The sequence below is a fragment of the Lathamus discolor genome, chromosome 12, assembly GCF_037157495.1.
Source record: "Lathamus discolor isolate bLatDis1 chromosome 12, bLatDis1.hap1, whole genome shotgun sequence".
Taxonomy (NCBI): Eukaryota; Metazoa; Chordata; class Aves; order Psittaciformes; family Psittacidae; genus Lathamus; species Lathamus discolor.
The window spans coordinates 15,097,542-15,113,955 of NC_088895.1; the positions used below are offsets into that span (position 1 = coordinate 15,097,542).

General features: G+C 45.1%; 2 protein-coding genes across 8 annotated transcripts in view; one reads left to right on the forward strand and one right to left on the reverse strand.

Annotated features, from left to right (window-relative positions):
• Positions 1–1,794: 1,794 nt before the first annotated feature.
• Positions 1,795–4,228, reverse strand: XBP1 (X-box binding protein 1). Of its 2 annotated transcripts, none has more exons than XM_065692833.1 (5): positions 3,958–4,228; positions 3,792–3,888; positions 3,595–3,723; positions 2,884–2,960; positions 1,795–2,069 (listed from the first exon to the last, which is right to left on the reverse strand). In XM_065692833.1, exons 1-5 carry the CDS (start codon positions 4,158–4,160, stop codon positions 1,880–1,882), a joined length of 696 nt encoding a protein of 231 aa, XP_065548905.1. In that variant the 5' UTR covers positions 4,161–4,228; the 3' UTR covers positions 1,795–1,879. The 2 variants fall into 2 exon arrangements, with proteins under 2 accessions (XP_065548905.1, XP_065548904.1); XM_065692832.1 differs by having other exon boundaries at positions 2,884–3,047.
• Positions 4,229–4,527: 299 nt separating this feature from the next.
• Positions 4,528–16,414, forward strand: part of ZNRF3 (zinc and ring finger 3) — a 93,618-nt gene continuing 81,731 nt past the window's right edge. Inside the window, exons 1-3 of one of the 6 annotated variants that reach the window (XM_065692815.1) lie at positions 11,648–11,901; positions 13,756–13,837; positions 14,958–15,040. The gene's annotated coding sequence lies outside the window, so the exon portion shown is untranslated. The other 5 variants (XM_065692814.1, XM_065692816.1, XM_065692819.1 and 2 more) reach the window with 5 other exon arrangements.

Genomic DNA, 16,414 nt, shown 5'->3' on the forward strand with positions numbered 1-16,414 from the left:
TAATTTAACTACATGGTTCCAAGAGTGTGTCACAGTGTTCAGCAGGAGCATAGCAGCAGGGTGAGAGAAACCTGAAGCTGCCAGAAAGGAAGCACTGTTCTAAATCTGTCATGCCCCAACTGTTTGACTATTAAAACAAATTCACATTTTATTCTATATGTAACACTTTGCTCATCCACTGAGCATCTGCTTCAAGCAACTTAGACTCTCAGAAGTTTAACTTTTCTCATGTCAGTTCTGTACTGCACAGCTGTCATTTTTACAGCTGTTCAGTGTTCAGATAGAATGCTTTACTATAAGCTAGGTTATTCATTTGTATAAAAAGCAATCTTATAACCTTGGTTAGTAATTAGTACCCTCTTGTCCCATCCCCCATTTTCTTGCCTCCCTCACCTCAAGCTATCTTGTCAAAATCTAATGCACAGCATGACAACTGAAGCCAGGAGCAGCTAAGCAAACCCCTGCAACAGCTCTTACTTTCAGAAGAAAACTTCAGTTCTTCCTTTGTGGTTCCAATTTCAGTTCCTGTTCAAGTTGGTTTAATGCTGTAATGTTGGAACAAATGGATGGGGACAACAAAAAGTCCTCTTGTGTTATTTGAAATTAGCTCCTGCAAATTTAATAATTTTATGCTTCAGGAATTCGTGTGGAACACAGTCTTCACCTTTTTTCATCCCATGTATGTCACACAGCTTCAGTAACACTGGGCACCACTTGGAAGTGCACACCCACCTTGACTAAAACTGAGCATTTTGAATGGTTTTACTGGTGAACAGGAAGATACTACAATAATTCCATTCAGGTATCAGGCTACTGCCAACTATTCAGGCTGCAGATTCTGTTCCAGCAGCTCCAGCCATCATACAAACCCATCTGTCTCAAACAGTTTGCAACACCAAATGCTCTCAGAAGCTGCCAGCAGCACTTCTGTACACTACAGAAGTGCTACTGGAGTGGTGCATTAAGGCGAGTCAATGACGAGGCACCAAGACCTTATCTGCTAGTTTCGAATTCTGCAAGGCCCACATACTCCTCCCTCCCCACTGAGATCCAAGGCAAAAAAGGAACAGTGAGCTGCACTGCACTTTAATTGCACCAACAGTTAAATATTAAATGGAGAAAGCAACTCTACATAGCAAATGTGAAACAAATATTTACATAGTAAATCTGTAAGATACACAGACTAGTTTCAACACAGCTGTCTATATTTGACTATCTCATTGCAGTTTTGGGGGTTCAAATTAAATTGAAAACAGGCTTTCTCAGGTTCATATAGAACTGTCAAGTTCTTGAGAAACCACCTTTCCTCCCTCATAAGCCAACAGTGATGGGGGGGTAGGACAGGGCACCCGGGGCTTTTTGATACCAGCAGAAATGCATTGGCCATCACTCCATTTACTAGCACAGGTAGAAGTTAGCAACACTTGCCTGAAAGCACTGGATTTCCATCCCCACCCCAAAGGGGCTTATTCTGTTATCCTGTTTATCCAAGGGGAGTTAACACTACTGGATTAGACACTGATCAGCTGAGGAAAGAGTTCATTAGCAAAGCTATCCTCCCAGGCACGGTCAGTGTCAAGCGGAGAGGACATGTCACTGAAGGGTGATAGGGATCCTTCATATCCAGAGTCACTACAGGCATCCAACAGAGAGCTTGAGGCTGCAAGACTATGATGAGAGGAAAGCAGGTGAGAGGTACCCAGTTCAGGCATGAAGCGGTCTACTGGTTCCTCTTTCACAGATACTGGGACTTTGGGGATAACTTTGTCTTCAGATGGAGAGAGAGATACTTCCTCAATTTTCACTAGCATATTGGTTTGGTTGCCCATTTTAACAGGAATCTCCAGTATCAGGGGCTTGGTGTACACATGATCAAACCTTATAAGTTCATTAATGGCCTCCAGCTTAGCTGATGGGGACCCCAAAGAGGGAGAGGGGGAGGCTGGTATGGAACTTGTTTCTCCACAGATCTCTTCCTCCAGCTTTTCCAGGCACGTTGACTCTGAATCAGCGTATTGAAGAAACATCTCTGGGTCCAGACCGTCCAGAAAGCCCAACAGGAGATCAGACTGCAGAATGAAATATTGTTTTAGAAAGAGAGCCTACTACTGTTACAGCAGAACATCAGTTGCTACATCTGTTAACCTTCATCTGGAAGTTAAAACATGCCAACACAATCACAGAACTGCAAGTTACACCAAGAACACTGCTATAAGAACAGCAAAGGCAATTACTTCTGTATCTTAAGTTCTTGGTCTGTTAGCTTTTTTGTAAGCTAAGGGCACTGACAATCCCCATAGAATTCTACACATATTTTATACTCATAGCCTACTAGAAACTCCTGAAGTTTGGACCCATCAAGTACAAACACATTATCCTACTGGCTTCGCAGAACAGGTACCAGAGCCTGGTGTGATCAGACCTGCCTATGACTAAAGCTGCAGGTCTGGGGGGGGCGGGAGAGGTGTTTGTGCCTTGCTCCTGCCCTTACATATCTGGAAGTCATTGATAAGGGTCAGGTTTTAAAGTTCAAACAGCTTTGCCAACACATCAGCAAAATGATAAATTTTGTTTTCAACACAAGTAAAACTGCAGTATGCTTTTGGCATTTGTACAGTTTTGCTGTAAGAGCTAAAAGACTGTTTCAGGCATCAGCCTATCACATTTAATGGAAATTGGACTTGCTAAAGTTGCATGAACTCCTGTACTCACTGGATACAGGCTAACACAGCTGCTCTGAGCCACAGGTATGGCACTCCAAGACTTGGGAAACAAACAATGAAAAGTCATCAACTGACTTCAGATAAAGAAGTTGTAATACTAGCTTTAAATCCACAGTGGTTCTGAATTTCATGGGTGTTCTAGGTAGGAGCAGGTGCTCACCTCTGAGTCTGAAGAGTCACTGCCATCAGAATCCATGTGGAAATTATCAGAAATGGTGACTGCTGGGCCTGCACCTGCTGCAGAGGAACACGTAGTCTGAGTGCTGCGGACTCAGCGGACCCGGTCACCAATCTGATCTCATCCACCTGTGATTCCTTCACAACCTGTGCCAGGGAAAAAGTCCAGTTGGTCACTGCAAATGTTCTGGCTGACAGTACACACATACTCCTGCAGATCACACAAAGGCTTCTACCATTAGATTACCCATTTATTTTGGGGCAGTAGAAACCTGAAGGTAAGACCAATTTCAAAGCTGGCTCAGACTTCCATATATCTGCAAAATCACTTCAGTGAGAGCCAGATCCCCTCCACTATACACCATTCTTTCTAGACTGACCCGCATGAATGGGGCAGCAACTACTTCTAGAACAAAACAGAGCGATGAAGTAATCTCAAGCCAACTTGGAACTACTCAGCCTGCTCTGTCCCACACCACCGCTGCAGGGCTGCGGACCTGCTCGGTGTGGGCAAGCCTCCACCTGGAGGACAAGAGGGGCTGTGGCACACGAAGCGTCCTCTCCGCAGCACGGCAGCAACAGCCCGAGGGCTCTCGGCACCGCGGTCACTGCTCACGGCCACGCATGCGCCTTCCAGGAGCGGCTGCCCGAGGCGGGGAGAAGAGAGCAGCAAGGGCCGCGGCTGGGGACTCACCTCGGGCTCTCGCTCCTTCTCTGCCTTCACAGCATCCAAGCCCAGGCGGCAGCGCAGCTCCTGGTTCTCCAGCGTAAGGCTGCACGTCTTCTCGCGCAGGAGCCGGTTCTCCAGCAGCAGCTTCTGGTTCTGCGGAGAGCCGGGAGGCAGGGAGGCGGCGGCTCGAACCGCGGCCCCCACGCCCCCCGGCCGCTTACCTCCTGCTCCAGCTCCCCGACCTGCTGCTCCAGCTCCGCCATCCGCGCCTTCTTCCTGTCCCGCGCGCTCTGCGCCGCCACGCGGTTCTTCAGCTTCCTGCGGGGCAGGGCGGCCGTCAGCGCGGCGGCGCCCCCGCGGCGAGCCCCCGCCACCGGCCCCACTCACCTGCGCAGCGCCTTCTCCTCCGGGCTTAAGTGGGTCAGCCGCTGACGCTTGCGGGCCGGCGGCGGCGCCTCCGGACCCGGAGCGGGAGCCGAGGCTCCCGCTGGCAGGACCACAGAAAGATGCCGGCCGGCAGCGGAGGACTCGGCCGGTTTGCCAGGGATGAGGAGCAGCCGCGGGGCTGCTGCGCCGGGCAGAGCGGCCATGGCCGGCGATGAGGAGGGACGAACTGCGCCCCCCCCACGCCGCGACTCACAGCGCTCCCCGGCCTCCCCGCCCTGCCCGGCTTTCTACCATCGTGGCTCTTTCTCATTGGTAGGCACGGCATGACGATGCGTCCTGCCTAGCTCGTGATTGGCTTGCTGCTGAGGGCAAGCGGGGAAGCGGATTGCATCAGACCCTGGGGCCAGTCAAGACGTGGCGAAGGGGCGGGGCCGTCCGAGCTTCCGGGGCGGCCGGGAGGTCGGTCCGGGGCGGTGAGGGCGCCGGCTGGGCGCGTCCGGGGCTCTCGGCGCTGCCCCGGTGGTGCGGTGGCACCGGGGGGGCGAGGGAGGGGGGGGGGGGCTCGGTGCAGGGAGGAGAGTCTCGAGGAGGGAGCCGGCAGGTCAGTCACGAGGGGAAGGCGCAGCTCTGCGGGAGCACGAGTGCCGGGGACAGAGGCGTAACAGATGCCGTGGGGAGGGGCGAGAAGCAGGCTAAAAGAGCAGAAAAGCTGCGAGGAGGCTGGCGGTTGTTGAGCAGAAGCCTCAAGAGAGCGCGCTCGAGTCCCTGAGGATTATCCGTGCGCCCACCGCCGCGGCGGCCATGCTGTGGTTAGCGGCGGGAGCGACCGCTGGTGCCTGAGGAGGGGCCAGAGCCGGGAACCCCGGGCCCAGGCCGGTGCGCGGGCGGAGGTGGAAAGCCTGGAAACACGGCCCACGGGGGTGCCGCGGCCGGGCAGGGTGCAGGCTGCGGGGCACAGCCGTACCCACAGCTGGACACAAGCACACGCAGCCACCTGGGGCACTGGGTTGTCCGAAACGCAGACCGCGGCTTGGTGCCCGAAGCTTTCCATGCTTTGCTCATGGCAGTTGTCCATGACGCGGGGTAGCTGTGAAATGCCGAAGCTTCAGCCGTTTAGGTGTGTTTCAGGAGCTCATCCGTACACTGCATTTAAATTCGTTCAGATTATAGCTGTAGTTAAGTCCTGTAACTAGAGGAAAAACATGAACCTGAAAAAAGGCACTGGTGAGCTGGTTTGGCATTGCTCCAGCACCGGATTTCTGCCAGGCCTTCATGATACAGAGAACAAGTTGCTTTTGTGAGTTGGTGTTTGTTCTTCCCTTACTCGCTGCAGCATGACATTTAGTTCAGACTGAGAGTTCACCTTTCTACTTTGACACCTTTGTGAATAATACAGCTAGTGTTCGATAAGCCGTTTAGGCTGAGTGCAAAAAGGTTGTTTGTGAATTGCTAAGCCCCTCAGGTTCCCATCACTGAAAACTTACCTGCTGCTCCTTTGTAAATCTCTTCTGGGTTTGGACTCATGGTTTTTTCTGCAGTTCTAATTCCCAATTTAAAACACTACTGGTTTTTAAAAAAATGCAAGTCTGGTATTAATGTCTTTCTCTGATTTCAGACATTAATTTCAAGCGTGTTGCCCTTCTTTACAGCAAACATGCCCCTGCTTGTGCTGTTTTCTGATATTTATAGCTGTGCTGGTGAGACTAGCCGTGATGTGATTTATCGTATAGATACCCAGACTTCCTAGCATTATAGCTGAAGACAAATCCAAACTTCTTGTCTATATGTAATTTAATTTTCCTATTTAATGTCATATGGAACCAGAGAAAAGGCATCTTTTTGCAACATTTGTGATCATGAATAAGCTTCAGAAGTGCAGAGATATATCTGCTAGTTACTGAGAATACATTTGGGCTCACAAATACTGTGTTGCTACCATTAGAACACATAAAGTCTTTTATTAAATGTATGGGTAAGTCACAGGGTGAAAGAGTAGCAAAGAAAAGTTTTATAAAGCTGGCCCTGTACTGGGACACCCTTTCAGAAAACTTTAGTTAAAAACCTTAAAGTTTAATTCTGATTTTTCACCTTTCCCTTCCCTCCCAGCCCCAAACTCAGTGTTTACACCTTCCAGGTTTTGTCATTGAATCCAAGCCTGTAATCCACATGACAGTACTCTAGGTCTTCAAGAATGGGGAAAGAAATTGAAAGAAGAGGGTAGAGAAAAGATAGGTTAACTAAAAAGCATAGTCGGAGAAATAGCTTGTTTGCCCCAAACACTTGGAAAGTAGTCCAGGGCCCCAGGCTCATGTCCACAGCTGGAATATTCCCAGATCTGTATCAGCAGCTGATTAAATGAGAAAGGGAACTGTTCTGCAGCCTAAAATGAGGTCATTCCAAGTCTGCAATGTTTGTAATTAACTTTGTATTCATTTTACTTTTTCTTGAATTTCATTAGTGGGGTTCAAGAGTGCACTTCTCAAAATTCTGGTGCTCTTAGCCTTAAGGTGGGCAGTAACCATTGCCTGCCTGTGAGACCCTACTAGGCTAGTTGCTGAGTTCATTGTCGGCTGGAGCAGTGGAAGAGTTTCACTTCAGCCATGTTGTTCAGTTGTCTGGGGTACCGGCAACCCTTTCTTTTAGTCTTAACAGCTGAGGCTTTTTGGGAGCACACCTGGGGTTTGTGCTGTTCCTTGTGCTCTGAGTGGAAGGATTGTTGTAGAGGGTGGGGATTATTTACAGGCAATGTAATAATAAAGGGCATAGCACTTTTCATCAGTCTGGCAAGCCTAGTCAGAACAATGACATACCTTTTCTTCAGCGAAGAGGTGATACTCCTTTAGTACTAGGAATTATGCAGAATCTGTATCTTTTGCCTACCGCATGGAACTGCAGCCTATCCACATGCTCTGGGGACTGACGTTGGCTTTGCCTTCCCTTAGCACTGCCACGAGCAAGTAATGCAGAAAAGTGGGGTTTTTTTTTTTTTGTCAGCTATCATTCCTTCTCTGTTTATATTTAATATTGAGGCTCTGCCTCACTGGCCGCTATGATTGTTTCCAGAGTGTGACCAGAAAGCTGTGTGAAAGACCCAGTAAGTCCAACTTTAAACACTGACTCTTCTGCAAGCATCTTGCAAATGTGTGCCTTGTGTTCCAGTTCCTTGTCCTCATATTCCACCAGCATATGCTAGTGGTACCAGTTACTACCCAGAATTATAGGAATAGTGAGTAGGTCTGCCTCAGTTCCAGCATGGATGTATGTAGTGGCCACAGGCAGTGGCTAGAGATTCTTACTTTGATAATCTTTATGGCTAAGTCCTGTGACCTAACTGATTTTGTAGTGAGGGAGAGATTCCATCAGACTTGTACCTTGAGTGCCTTCTGTTACAGCTCTTTTTCCAGTACCTTCAGAACTTCATGCTGGAGATCCCTCTGTATTTTCCCCACAGCAGTGTCCTAGTCACTACAGGCAGCAGCAGTTGGCTCAGGCAGCATGTCTTGTGACAAAGATCACATGCCTTCATAGTAGGCTTCTCTGTCTCCCCGTCCCAGCAGAATCATTTCTCCTGTCACTACAGTTAATGAAGCCTTACTTCTGACTCACAGGAGAAGTCTGAGTTAACTCAGGCAATGCTGTTAGTGTTTCTAGAACAAAGACACTCTGGAAGTTGGGCCTTTTACAATGTCTTTTCTCAGGAAGAGAGGGTCTCCCGTCCCTGTCACTGGAGTCCCCAGCAGCCACAGACACTGAAGCTCACCTTGGAGCTCCTCGTCGCAGTTTAGTAGCATTGCCTACATTCACAGAGGTTATGTCCCGTTCCAGGTTTAGTGGTAGCTTAGTAGCAATAGATTTGATGCAGTACTTCATAGCAAAGGCAGGTGGGAAGCACACTTCCACAGAGCAGTGGTAGATGCATGTACAGCAACTGATTGGCTTATTTTTTGAAAAATACAAACCTGTGTTGTTGCTCTCGCCCATTGTAACCTTTCTGCAGCACAGCTTGCTTTTGGTAGCAAAATGATCTCATGCTTCATGGCTTCTGACGTTTTGAGTGCGGAATTCCTTTTTTTAATGTTACAGAATACAATGTGGCAGATTTTTCTTAACAAGGTCTAAAGATACATTGTCTCAATTTTGATTTATAACAGTAAATTTAAGCTCAGGCTACCTACATACAGAGAGCTCAGAATGTTCCTTGCATCTACATAGTATCTTATTTTCCCTGAGTTTCCCTTGTATTGTAATTCCCATCTGCTTCATTGTGTTAGGCTCCTCTGAAACTCAAGAGTTCTCTGGTCTGGGGCAGGACCAGCCATTAACTCACATGTCGTTCTGCAGAACTTGCAATTATTTGGCAGTTGAGTACTTTTCCCAGAACTCTGACTTGCTCACTGAACAGCAGCGTGGCTGCTAAGCACCACTCCCGTCTGCAAGCTGATCACCCGCTGTCATGAAGTGCTGGTTATAAAGGGAAAGCCTACTTGTTTACAAGGACATTCCAGTACTTTGGGATAAAGAGCTCTTGATTTGATTTGGTCTGTCAGACTGAGAACCAAGTTTCTCTTGCACATTCAGAGACTGGAGCACGCCATTGATGGGAATTTGAAAGAAGACAAGATATCCACACCACAGTGAAGGGAAAGTCTTGCTCCCAGCCCTGTGCTACTACTGTGAAAATGAAGCATTACCAGAAAGCTTTGCAAACACTGGTCATGTAAACACATTTTTATACATAGAAACTGGGTGCCTTTGGGAGGATTTATGTCACCCTAAGAGACTTCACCTGGGAACCAAACAGCATTGGAACAGCTGGCCAGGGAAGCAGGCTCAAGTCCGAGAGTCTGTTTGGTGGGCATGCCAATGAGGTGATATGTGAAGGAATCCTGCAGGTCAAGGGAAGGTTGTGATCGTTCGGTGTTTTACTTTGGGGCTTGGGTTTGTTCTGGCTTCTGTTTCTAACCAACTTGCTTAATATTGAACCTATCCCACTCCACACCATTCCTCTGTCCATGACTGTACTTCATTGCATGGATTCCCTTTCAGTGGTCTAGCTGTTGGCATCTCTGGTGGTTAGATCCTGTTTGATTGTAGTATCTATTTCTGTGCTGTAGTACTACTTTAGCTCTTGAGCCATTTTCTGTCTAGCTTGGTCCCAAGAACAGTGTTCCCCTACAAAGGTCAAAGTTCTTTTCATAGTGCTGATGTGCAAATGTGGACCAGAGAGCTGTGCAGATTGTGCAGGGTTTGGAGGTTCTGGAAGATACCACGTTTAAATGTGATTTGCAAACGTGATTAAGGTCTTGGCTAAACTACACGGTAGAGTTGTGCACTGTGAGTTCTATCTTCAGATGTGATGTTACTTGAGAGGTATTGTGTCCACTGTTGTATACTGATGTGTGGTGGTACATTGTTGGTGGTAATCACAAGTGAAAGATAAAGGTAAATGTCTGACCCTTAGCTGAGATGGTGCAGCGGGTGAATCACTGGGGGATGTATGCTGCAGACTGTGCTTGCTGGTGGTGCAGTCCCAGTGAACTGACCACCTCTGCTGGGCTTTGGGTAAGTACTTGACATGTTGAGCAAGCCCTCAGAGGAAAACAGCAACTGCTGAAATTGCACATGCCTGAAAGCTCCTGTTCCAGTACATTTTTCTGTTTGCACATCCTGGTTCAGAACTGGAACCTCTTCTTGGAAAATGATCTGACAGGTAAACAACTGTGCTTAGGAAAGCTTGAGGACAACTTCCTGTTGGCAGAAGCTAGCTCTTCTTTGGAGCAGTGCCAGCTTTTGAAAGGAAATGGCTTCTCTTATTTCTTAGTCATTCCCTAGGCTTTTAAATCCCTTTAGAAGTTAGGAGCCCTGAGAGTCCTGGCAACTTTCTCAGTTTGTGATTTTAAAATTATTTCTTTATATGCTTCCATATGGGTTCCTTCACCTAGTGCTGCCTCTTGCCTTCAGGAGCCTGCCTCCAGCCATTGCAAGAGACTCGGTGAGGAAAGAGGCACAGGGAAGTTATCACGAATGTCAAGTTAGGAATCAGCTCTGTCTCAACATATGTTCGGTGTGACCCGAAAAGTGACGGGTGTTGTCAGAATAGTCTGTCTCCTGCATCATGCATGTTTGATTTGCAGTGTACTCTGAGGGCAGAGGGTAGCAGCTGCTGTTCACAGAGGGATGAATCTTTCATGCTTCCTTTTAGGCAGCCTCATTTATTTGCTCTGTTAGCACTTGACTCCAGTGATAACTTTTATGTAAATGGTCAGGAAGAGTCGAAGCCCTTCATATACTATTTAAATAGATCATATGCTAGTACTTGAATGTGGAAAATGCAGTGCTTTAAGGTAATAAGTTAAAAGTGCCAGTCAGATCTTGTATCTTAGGTGAGTCTTTAACATAATAGATAACCTAAGATAAAATAAATAGTTGCTTAACTCACCTTCACATGAATGAATCAGTTGTTAATGTAGAAATTCCTTCATTTTAGACAGTCACGTGTTAAGAATGGGTGTTTTTTGCTTTGGTAGTCAGAAGTGGTGAAATCTGTTGTTTGCTTTAATCATAGAAGTTCTTCATATTGCAGGTTTATCCATTGCCGTCAGTATTAGTACCTGATAAATTACACACTTTTAGTACCTGATATATTACACACTTTGATCATGTGCTTCAAATTTATTTTGAGTTACATATTGTTCACTTTAAATAGTGTATTGGTTGAAGTAGGACCGCATGAACAGCAACTTGTACCATCTATTTACTCCAGAAATAGTAGGAACAATGCTGACTTGAAGACAGAAGTCTCAATATTTAGCTTGGATGTAAATCTGATTTCCAGAAATGTGCAAGGTATGTTATTTGTATGTTGTTTACCTTGGATACTTCTTCAGTAGTGTGGGAGACGACGCCACTAAGTGTTGACCTAATGAATGCATAAACTGAACAGTAATCCCGGATTTAGTGGGGTTGTAACTGGAAGTAAGTAGAGATGATATAGAGCAATCTCAGGGGTGGGAGAATACAGTGAAAGACATTTGTGTGGATGGATTTGAAGGTACTTCTTGCAGAATGAATGGATACTGAGAAACTTGGAAAGTACGGCTCCAGATTTTTTCCAAATTCATTCTATTCCCAGCTGTGCTGGCAGAGGTTTTAGGTGATTAAACAGCACAAAGCAGTGGTCTCCTAAGATGATTAGTATTGGGTTTTCTTTGTTTGGTAACATGATGTGCTGTGCCTGTGTGCTTGGTGAGGACCCTGCAGAATGCATTGCACATGTCTGTTCTCTGTTGCAACTCTCATGTAAGCTTATACCTTATATTGGACAGTAGTTAGCAAAAAATAAAAGGCTGCAGTTATCTAAATAAGGGCATGTTTAGTACAGTTTAGCATATTTCAGTTTTAGAGGCCTGATTCATTATTATCTTTCCCCTTCAGTAGATAACTACATGCACAGAAAGAGTGAAGGGCTCCCAAATCAGAATGTTTCCCCTTCATACAGATTTATAAGACTACACATTGTTTAAGACATTGGAAACCTTAATTTTCCAAACTTTATCAGGGAATTTTGTTCACAAATAGCTTTTGTAATTAAAGTTGTCATGGCTCATCAGTTGGTTATTTGGATTGCTTCAATGCTGGTTTATTTGGATAAATTGTGTTTCCAAACTTTAAATAGCAAGAGGCAAAACCACAGTTGCATAGCATTTTTCTCAATATAAATCTCCACTGATTTTTCTCATTTGGTCTTTAGTTGAGCTGATGAGTTACAATAGTTTGGTACTTTACAGTAATTGATGGTATTGATGAAAGCATGGTTTTCAGAACTGTAATGGACAAAATGTTTTTATATTTAGCTTTCAGTTCCAGATTGCAATAGTAAAGTTCGACTGCGTGAACGTGAAAGGCTGTGGGAGACATCTTGAATTCAAGCTAATGTTTCTGGAGGTATTTTGGCATGCTTCACGCGTACGTGGTGTGTCTCGCGAAAGGGCAAAGGAACTCGCCTGTCTTTTTGAGTCTGGGAGGTCACCTACTGGTTGCTCTGCCTCAGTGCATCCCCCACCTCCAGTGCAGCATCAGGAACGGCCTGAGGAGCGCTGGAGATGCGTCTCCCAAGAACCGAAGTTGAAGCTCTTGATGCTGCTTCAGGAATGGAAACCTGCTGTGCACTCAAATACGTTTAAGTAATCATAGAATCATAGAATAGTTAGGGTTGGAAAGGACCTCAAGATCATCCAGTTCCAACCCTCCTGCCATGGGCAGGGACATCTCACACTAAACCATCTCACCCAAGACTTCCTCCAACCTGGCCTTGAACACTGCCAGGGATGGAGCATTTACAACCTCCCTGACCAACCCAGTGTCTCACCACCCTAACAGGAAAGAATTTCCTCCTTATATCCAATCTAAACTTCCCCTGTTTAAGTTTTAACCCATTACCCCTTGTCCTGTCATTACAGTCCCTGACAAAGAGTCCCTCTCCAGCATCCCTATAGGCTCCCTTCAGATACTGGAAGACTGCTCTGAGGTCTCCACGCAGCCTTCTCTTCTCCAGGCTGAACAGCCCCAGCTGCTCTCAATCAGTCCTAAGCCTGTGTTTGAGCTGTGCAATCACATCTCTAGGGGCTTGGAATAACAATTTTACATGGTGATGAAAAAGGGCAGGTGCATATGTGGCTCCAAATTACTAGGAGGACAGCTCTTAGTTTCTGTTGCTTGTTAGAAGGTATGACAGTATATTTGATTACGAAATACACTGTAGGAATATTGGCCTCTGGAGGGCACAGTGTTAAAACATGTAGGGAATGTGGACAGTAGTCAAGACATACCCATTACCAATATCATCTGGAACGGCAGGTGTGGTAGTGTGAGTGAGAAACAGCTCTCCTTGTCCTTCCTGTGGACTCTTGGTCTGCTATGAGAACTTATCACATACAGTTTGCTGTGAAAAGAATGATCTCGAGTCTGATTTAAGAAATGCTTTAATGAAAAGCTCTGCTCATCAAAACCCCATTCTTGTACACAACTCTCTGGTGTGAGGTTGCTTGTGATACACATTTAAAGTTAGCATAGGTGTCACCACACTGCACTGTGCAATGAATGTATGTCCTTAATACTGCTATGTCATTCTTTAATCTACACAAGGGGACCTCTGACCACCCACTTCTTAAACTCCAGTGTCATAACCAGCCAGAATTCCAAGGTAAATGCTAAATAAGTATCTGCAATGTAGGAGGAAGACGTTGAGTCACGTAGTTTACAATTATATGATGGGGCTCTTTTTCTTTTGCAGGTTGGTTGAAGCAAAAGGCAGATACTTCTTCCTTTATGTGGAACAGATATAAATAGAACTGTATTTCAACATAAATTTGCTTCAAAGGAAATTGCTAGTCTCCATTCTCCATTAAAACAAACATTTATAACACTTATAAACCAGAATGAAGAGTATTTAGAATAATTTGACTAATTTTTAAGCAGGAGTTGTGAACAAATCCATTGGTACTCTCCAGACTTTCTTATTTTGGTGGTGTTTAAAATGTAATGATTTATCCTGATTTGTCCATTGATATGTTTCTTCTTGGTTAGTCAGTGATGTTTTTCTCAGTTTCTCTTGTCTCAACTGGGCTTTGAGAGTCTTAAGCATGGATAGACAAATTAATCACTATTATGATTGAGCTGGCATGTGAATTTATAAGCTAGAAGTGTTTGAGGTAACTGTGTGTATTTCCATCCTCCAGTTAATGTGAAGTAATCTCATACCCACTGTTTTTTCCTGGTAACTTGCTTATGTGCCCACAGAAGTACATCTCTCCTGTATCATCCCAGCATTTCCATGGAAACTAATAGCATGCCCCTGCTTTCGGGAAGTGCATTCAACACTGTAAGATTAACTGTTTTTTCAAATGTGATAACTGGGCTGCCTTTGCAAGTTGTTTACTTTGTCATAGTTAAAGCAGCAGCCTGGAACCCTGATTGTTGTCTAACTTAACCTGAAGATGTATCCACTTATATCCTTTTAATGTTCATTATGTTGGTTCTCAGTTCTTTCAGCATCTTATTTAGTACCATTGGTGGCTCAACACTTTAGCTGAAATTCCCCTGGTGATTTGTCGCTTGGTCCTCTGTGTCAAGTGACAGCTTCCCAGGACATGATGCCCATTCACCCACCCACCATCCATACTGGGTGTGATCACAAACTTTCTACTTTCTACTGCCTATAAAAGCCTGATGATACTTTTGTGACTATCAAAGAAGAGAAGGTGTGAGGGTTTTGTAGTCATCACTGATTCTTTAATTGCCTTTACAGAGTAAATAGAAGGATGAGAAGCAATTGTGTATGATCTAAGTTAATCTGTGAAGTATTATAGGGGTAAACTGATGTCTTTTCCATCAGCACCTCTCCAGTGGTGAGAACGGATGGAAATCTGTTTTTTCAGAAGTAAAATTTCTCTTTCCTGGTTGTCATTGTCATGAAAAGAAGGAGATGAGAACCAGCTTGTTCTACTGAAATATAATCCTTTTTTTTATATATATATGTATATATATATATAATTTATTCTCAGCCACAATTCCCATTTGCCACTGTGTGTTCAGAACATGTTTATTAACTGGGGACAGCAGCAGTATTGGTTTGTGTGTGTCTGTTGTTTTGATTGTTTGTTGGGGTTTTTATTAAGAGGCAGCTTATAGAACTTACTCTGAACACCCAGTAGTTAAAGGCAAAACAATCTCAGTCCTAGCTGGGTACAGTATTACCTGCAAATGCTCACAGCCAACTACAAAAAGGTCATTGCTCACCAGTGGGGGGAGGCAGTCATTGGACTCTGCAGTGACATGCTGCCCCTGCCTTGGGAGTGGGTTTCCCGTTGCAGTGTAGCCTCTCTGAGTTCTCTGGGGTTATCGGATCACTTGTTAAGATAAATCGTAGGAGTAAGAACCACCTTTTCTTACCACATAGCTGAAGAGCCCCTTTTAAGTGATTTTGTTATTTCTTTACACAGTGGACGAGAGATGTACTATGCTCCAAAGAAGGTCTGGCTGATCCTGGAGACAAACTCAATCAGATGGAGAGTCAAAATCCACGGTAACTGAAATGCATTTAATCCATGCTCATTGGTTACTTTATTTATTTGGAAAAGGGCTGTGCTTTCCTTTGTTATGCTAGGATCTAAGAAAACATAGGAGGGGGAAAATGTTTATTTAAACATTCACATTGTTACTGCCTGAAAGTCTGATGTTTTGAGTTCGATGCTGCCACTGCACTGGAGGCTGGCAATAGGCTGGCTTTCTGTAATGTGTCTTAAGAAAACACTGAATTGAAAATGTCACCTGCTTTTTGCTATACTAATAACTGATACGAGGCTCTGAGGAGGGTCCCTCAGTAGTGGAGGACAAACACGTTGGTGCCAAAACAGCAGAGCTAAAGATGCTTTCCTGATGTCCTAGCTTCCCTCACGTCCTTTTTGGATACTCTTCAGTACTCAGAGTCCAGAGCTTCTGATTTTCACAAAATTTGCAAGAATGTACTATCTTAAGATCTCTGTTCTGCCCCTAAGCTTGGTTAAATTGGTAAACAGGTTCAGGAGAGTAACAAGGGTGACAGGCAGATAGCATATATTTAATTTCATTATGAAATAGGGCTGAAAGAGGCTCTAGAAGGGATTCCTTTGAGGAATCCCTATAGAAGGGATGCTGTATTTGTGGTTGACTGCACAGATGTGACAGAAAGCAGCTACTGAACATCTGCAGCCAAATATATTTTCAATTACAGGGATGGCAGGACCAGGGAAGCTGGGTTCCTGCTTTATTTAATGGTGAGAACGGCTGATGGGCATGTTGTGAGTGGCTTACTCGGTGTTGCTTTATTCTTGCCTGATGTAGTGCAGAGCTACAGTTCCTGCACAATACTCCAGCTCTCCTCTCAGCACAAAATGATTAATTGTTTTGGCTTTTTCTGTAACACTCATCACAGCAGAACATGGATACTTCACTGGCAGTGTTTTCTCTCAAGATTGTGTGAGGAGGACAGTTCTAAAATATGCATTTCTTTGCAAGGGAAAGGAGATGTAGGAAGTTTGGCTCAAAAACATCCTTTAGTGTTGATTGCTCTTTTCTGAGATAGGACCAGAGAGTCATTTAGGTTGGAAAAGACCTTTAGGATCATCAAATCCAACTGTTAACCCCATCACTGCCAAGCTCACCACTAAACCATGTTCCCAAGTGTCACATCTACACATTTTTTAAATAGGATTGTGACTCACCACTGCCCTGGAGAGCCTGTTCCAAAGCTTGACAGCCCTTTTGCTGAAGATGTTTTCCCTAATATCTAATCTAAACCTCCACTGGTGCAATTTGAGGCTGTTTCCTCTTGTCCTATTGCTTGTCACCTGGGAGAAGAGAGCAAGTGCCTAGGGCATGACTTGTCAGACTATCTGGCATTATACATCACTACATTCAG

Bases quoted from the DNA above. Each gene is read 5' to 3' on its own strand.
- XBP1 (XM_065692832.1), bottom strand. From the start codon at position 4,160: ATGGCCGCTCTGCCCGGCGCAGCAGCCCCGCGGCTGCTCCTCATCCCT. The intron at 3,724-3,791 runs GTAAGCGGCCGG...GGCTCTCCGCAG, and splicing joins TCGGGGAGCTGGAGCAGGAG to AACCAGAAGCTGCTGCTGGA. The intron at 3,048-3,594 runs GTGAGTCCCCAG...TCCCTGGCACAG, and splicing joins AGAAGGAGCGAGAGCCCGAG to GTTGTGAAGGAATCACAGGT.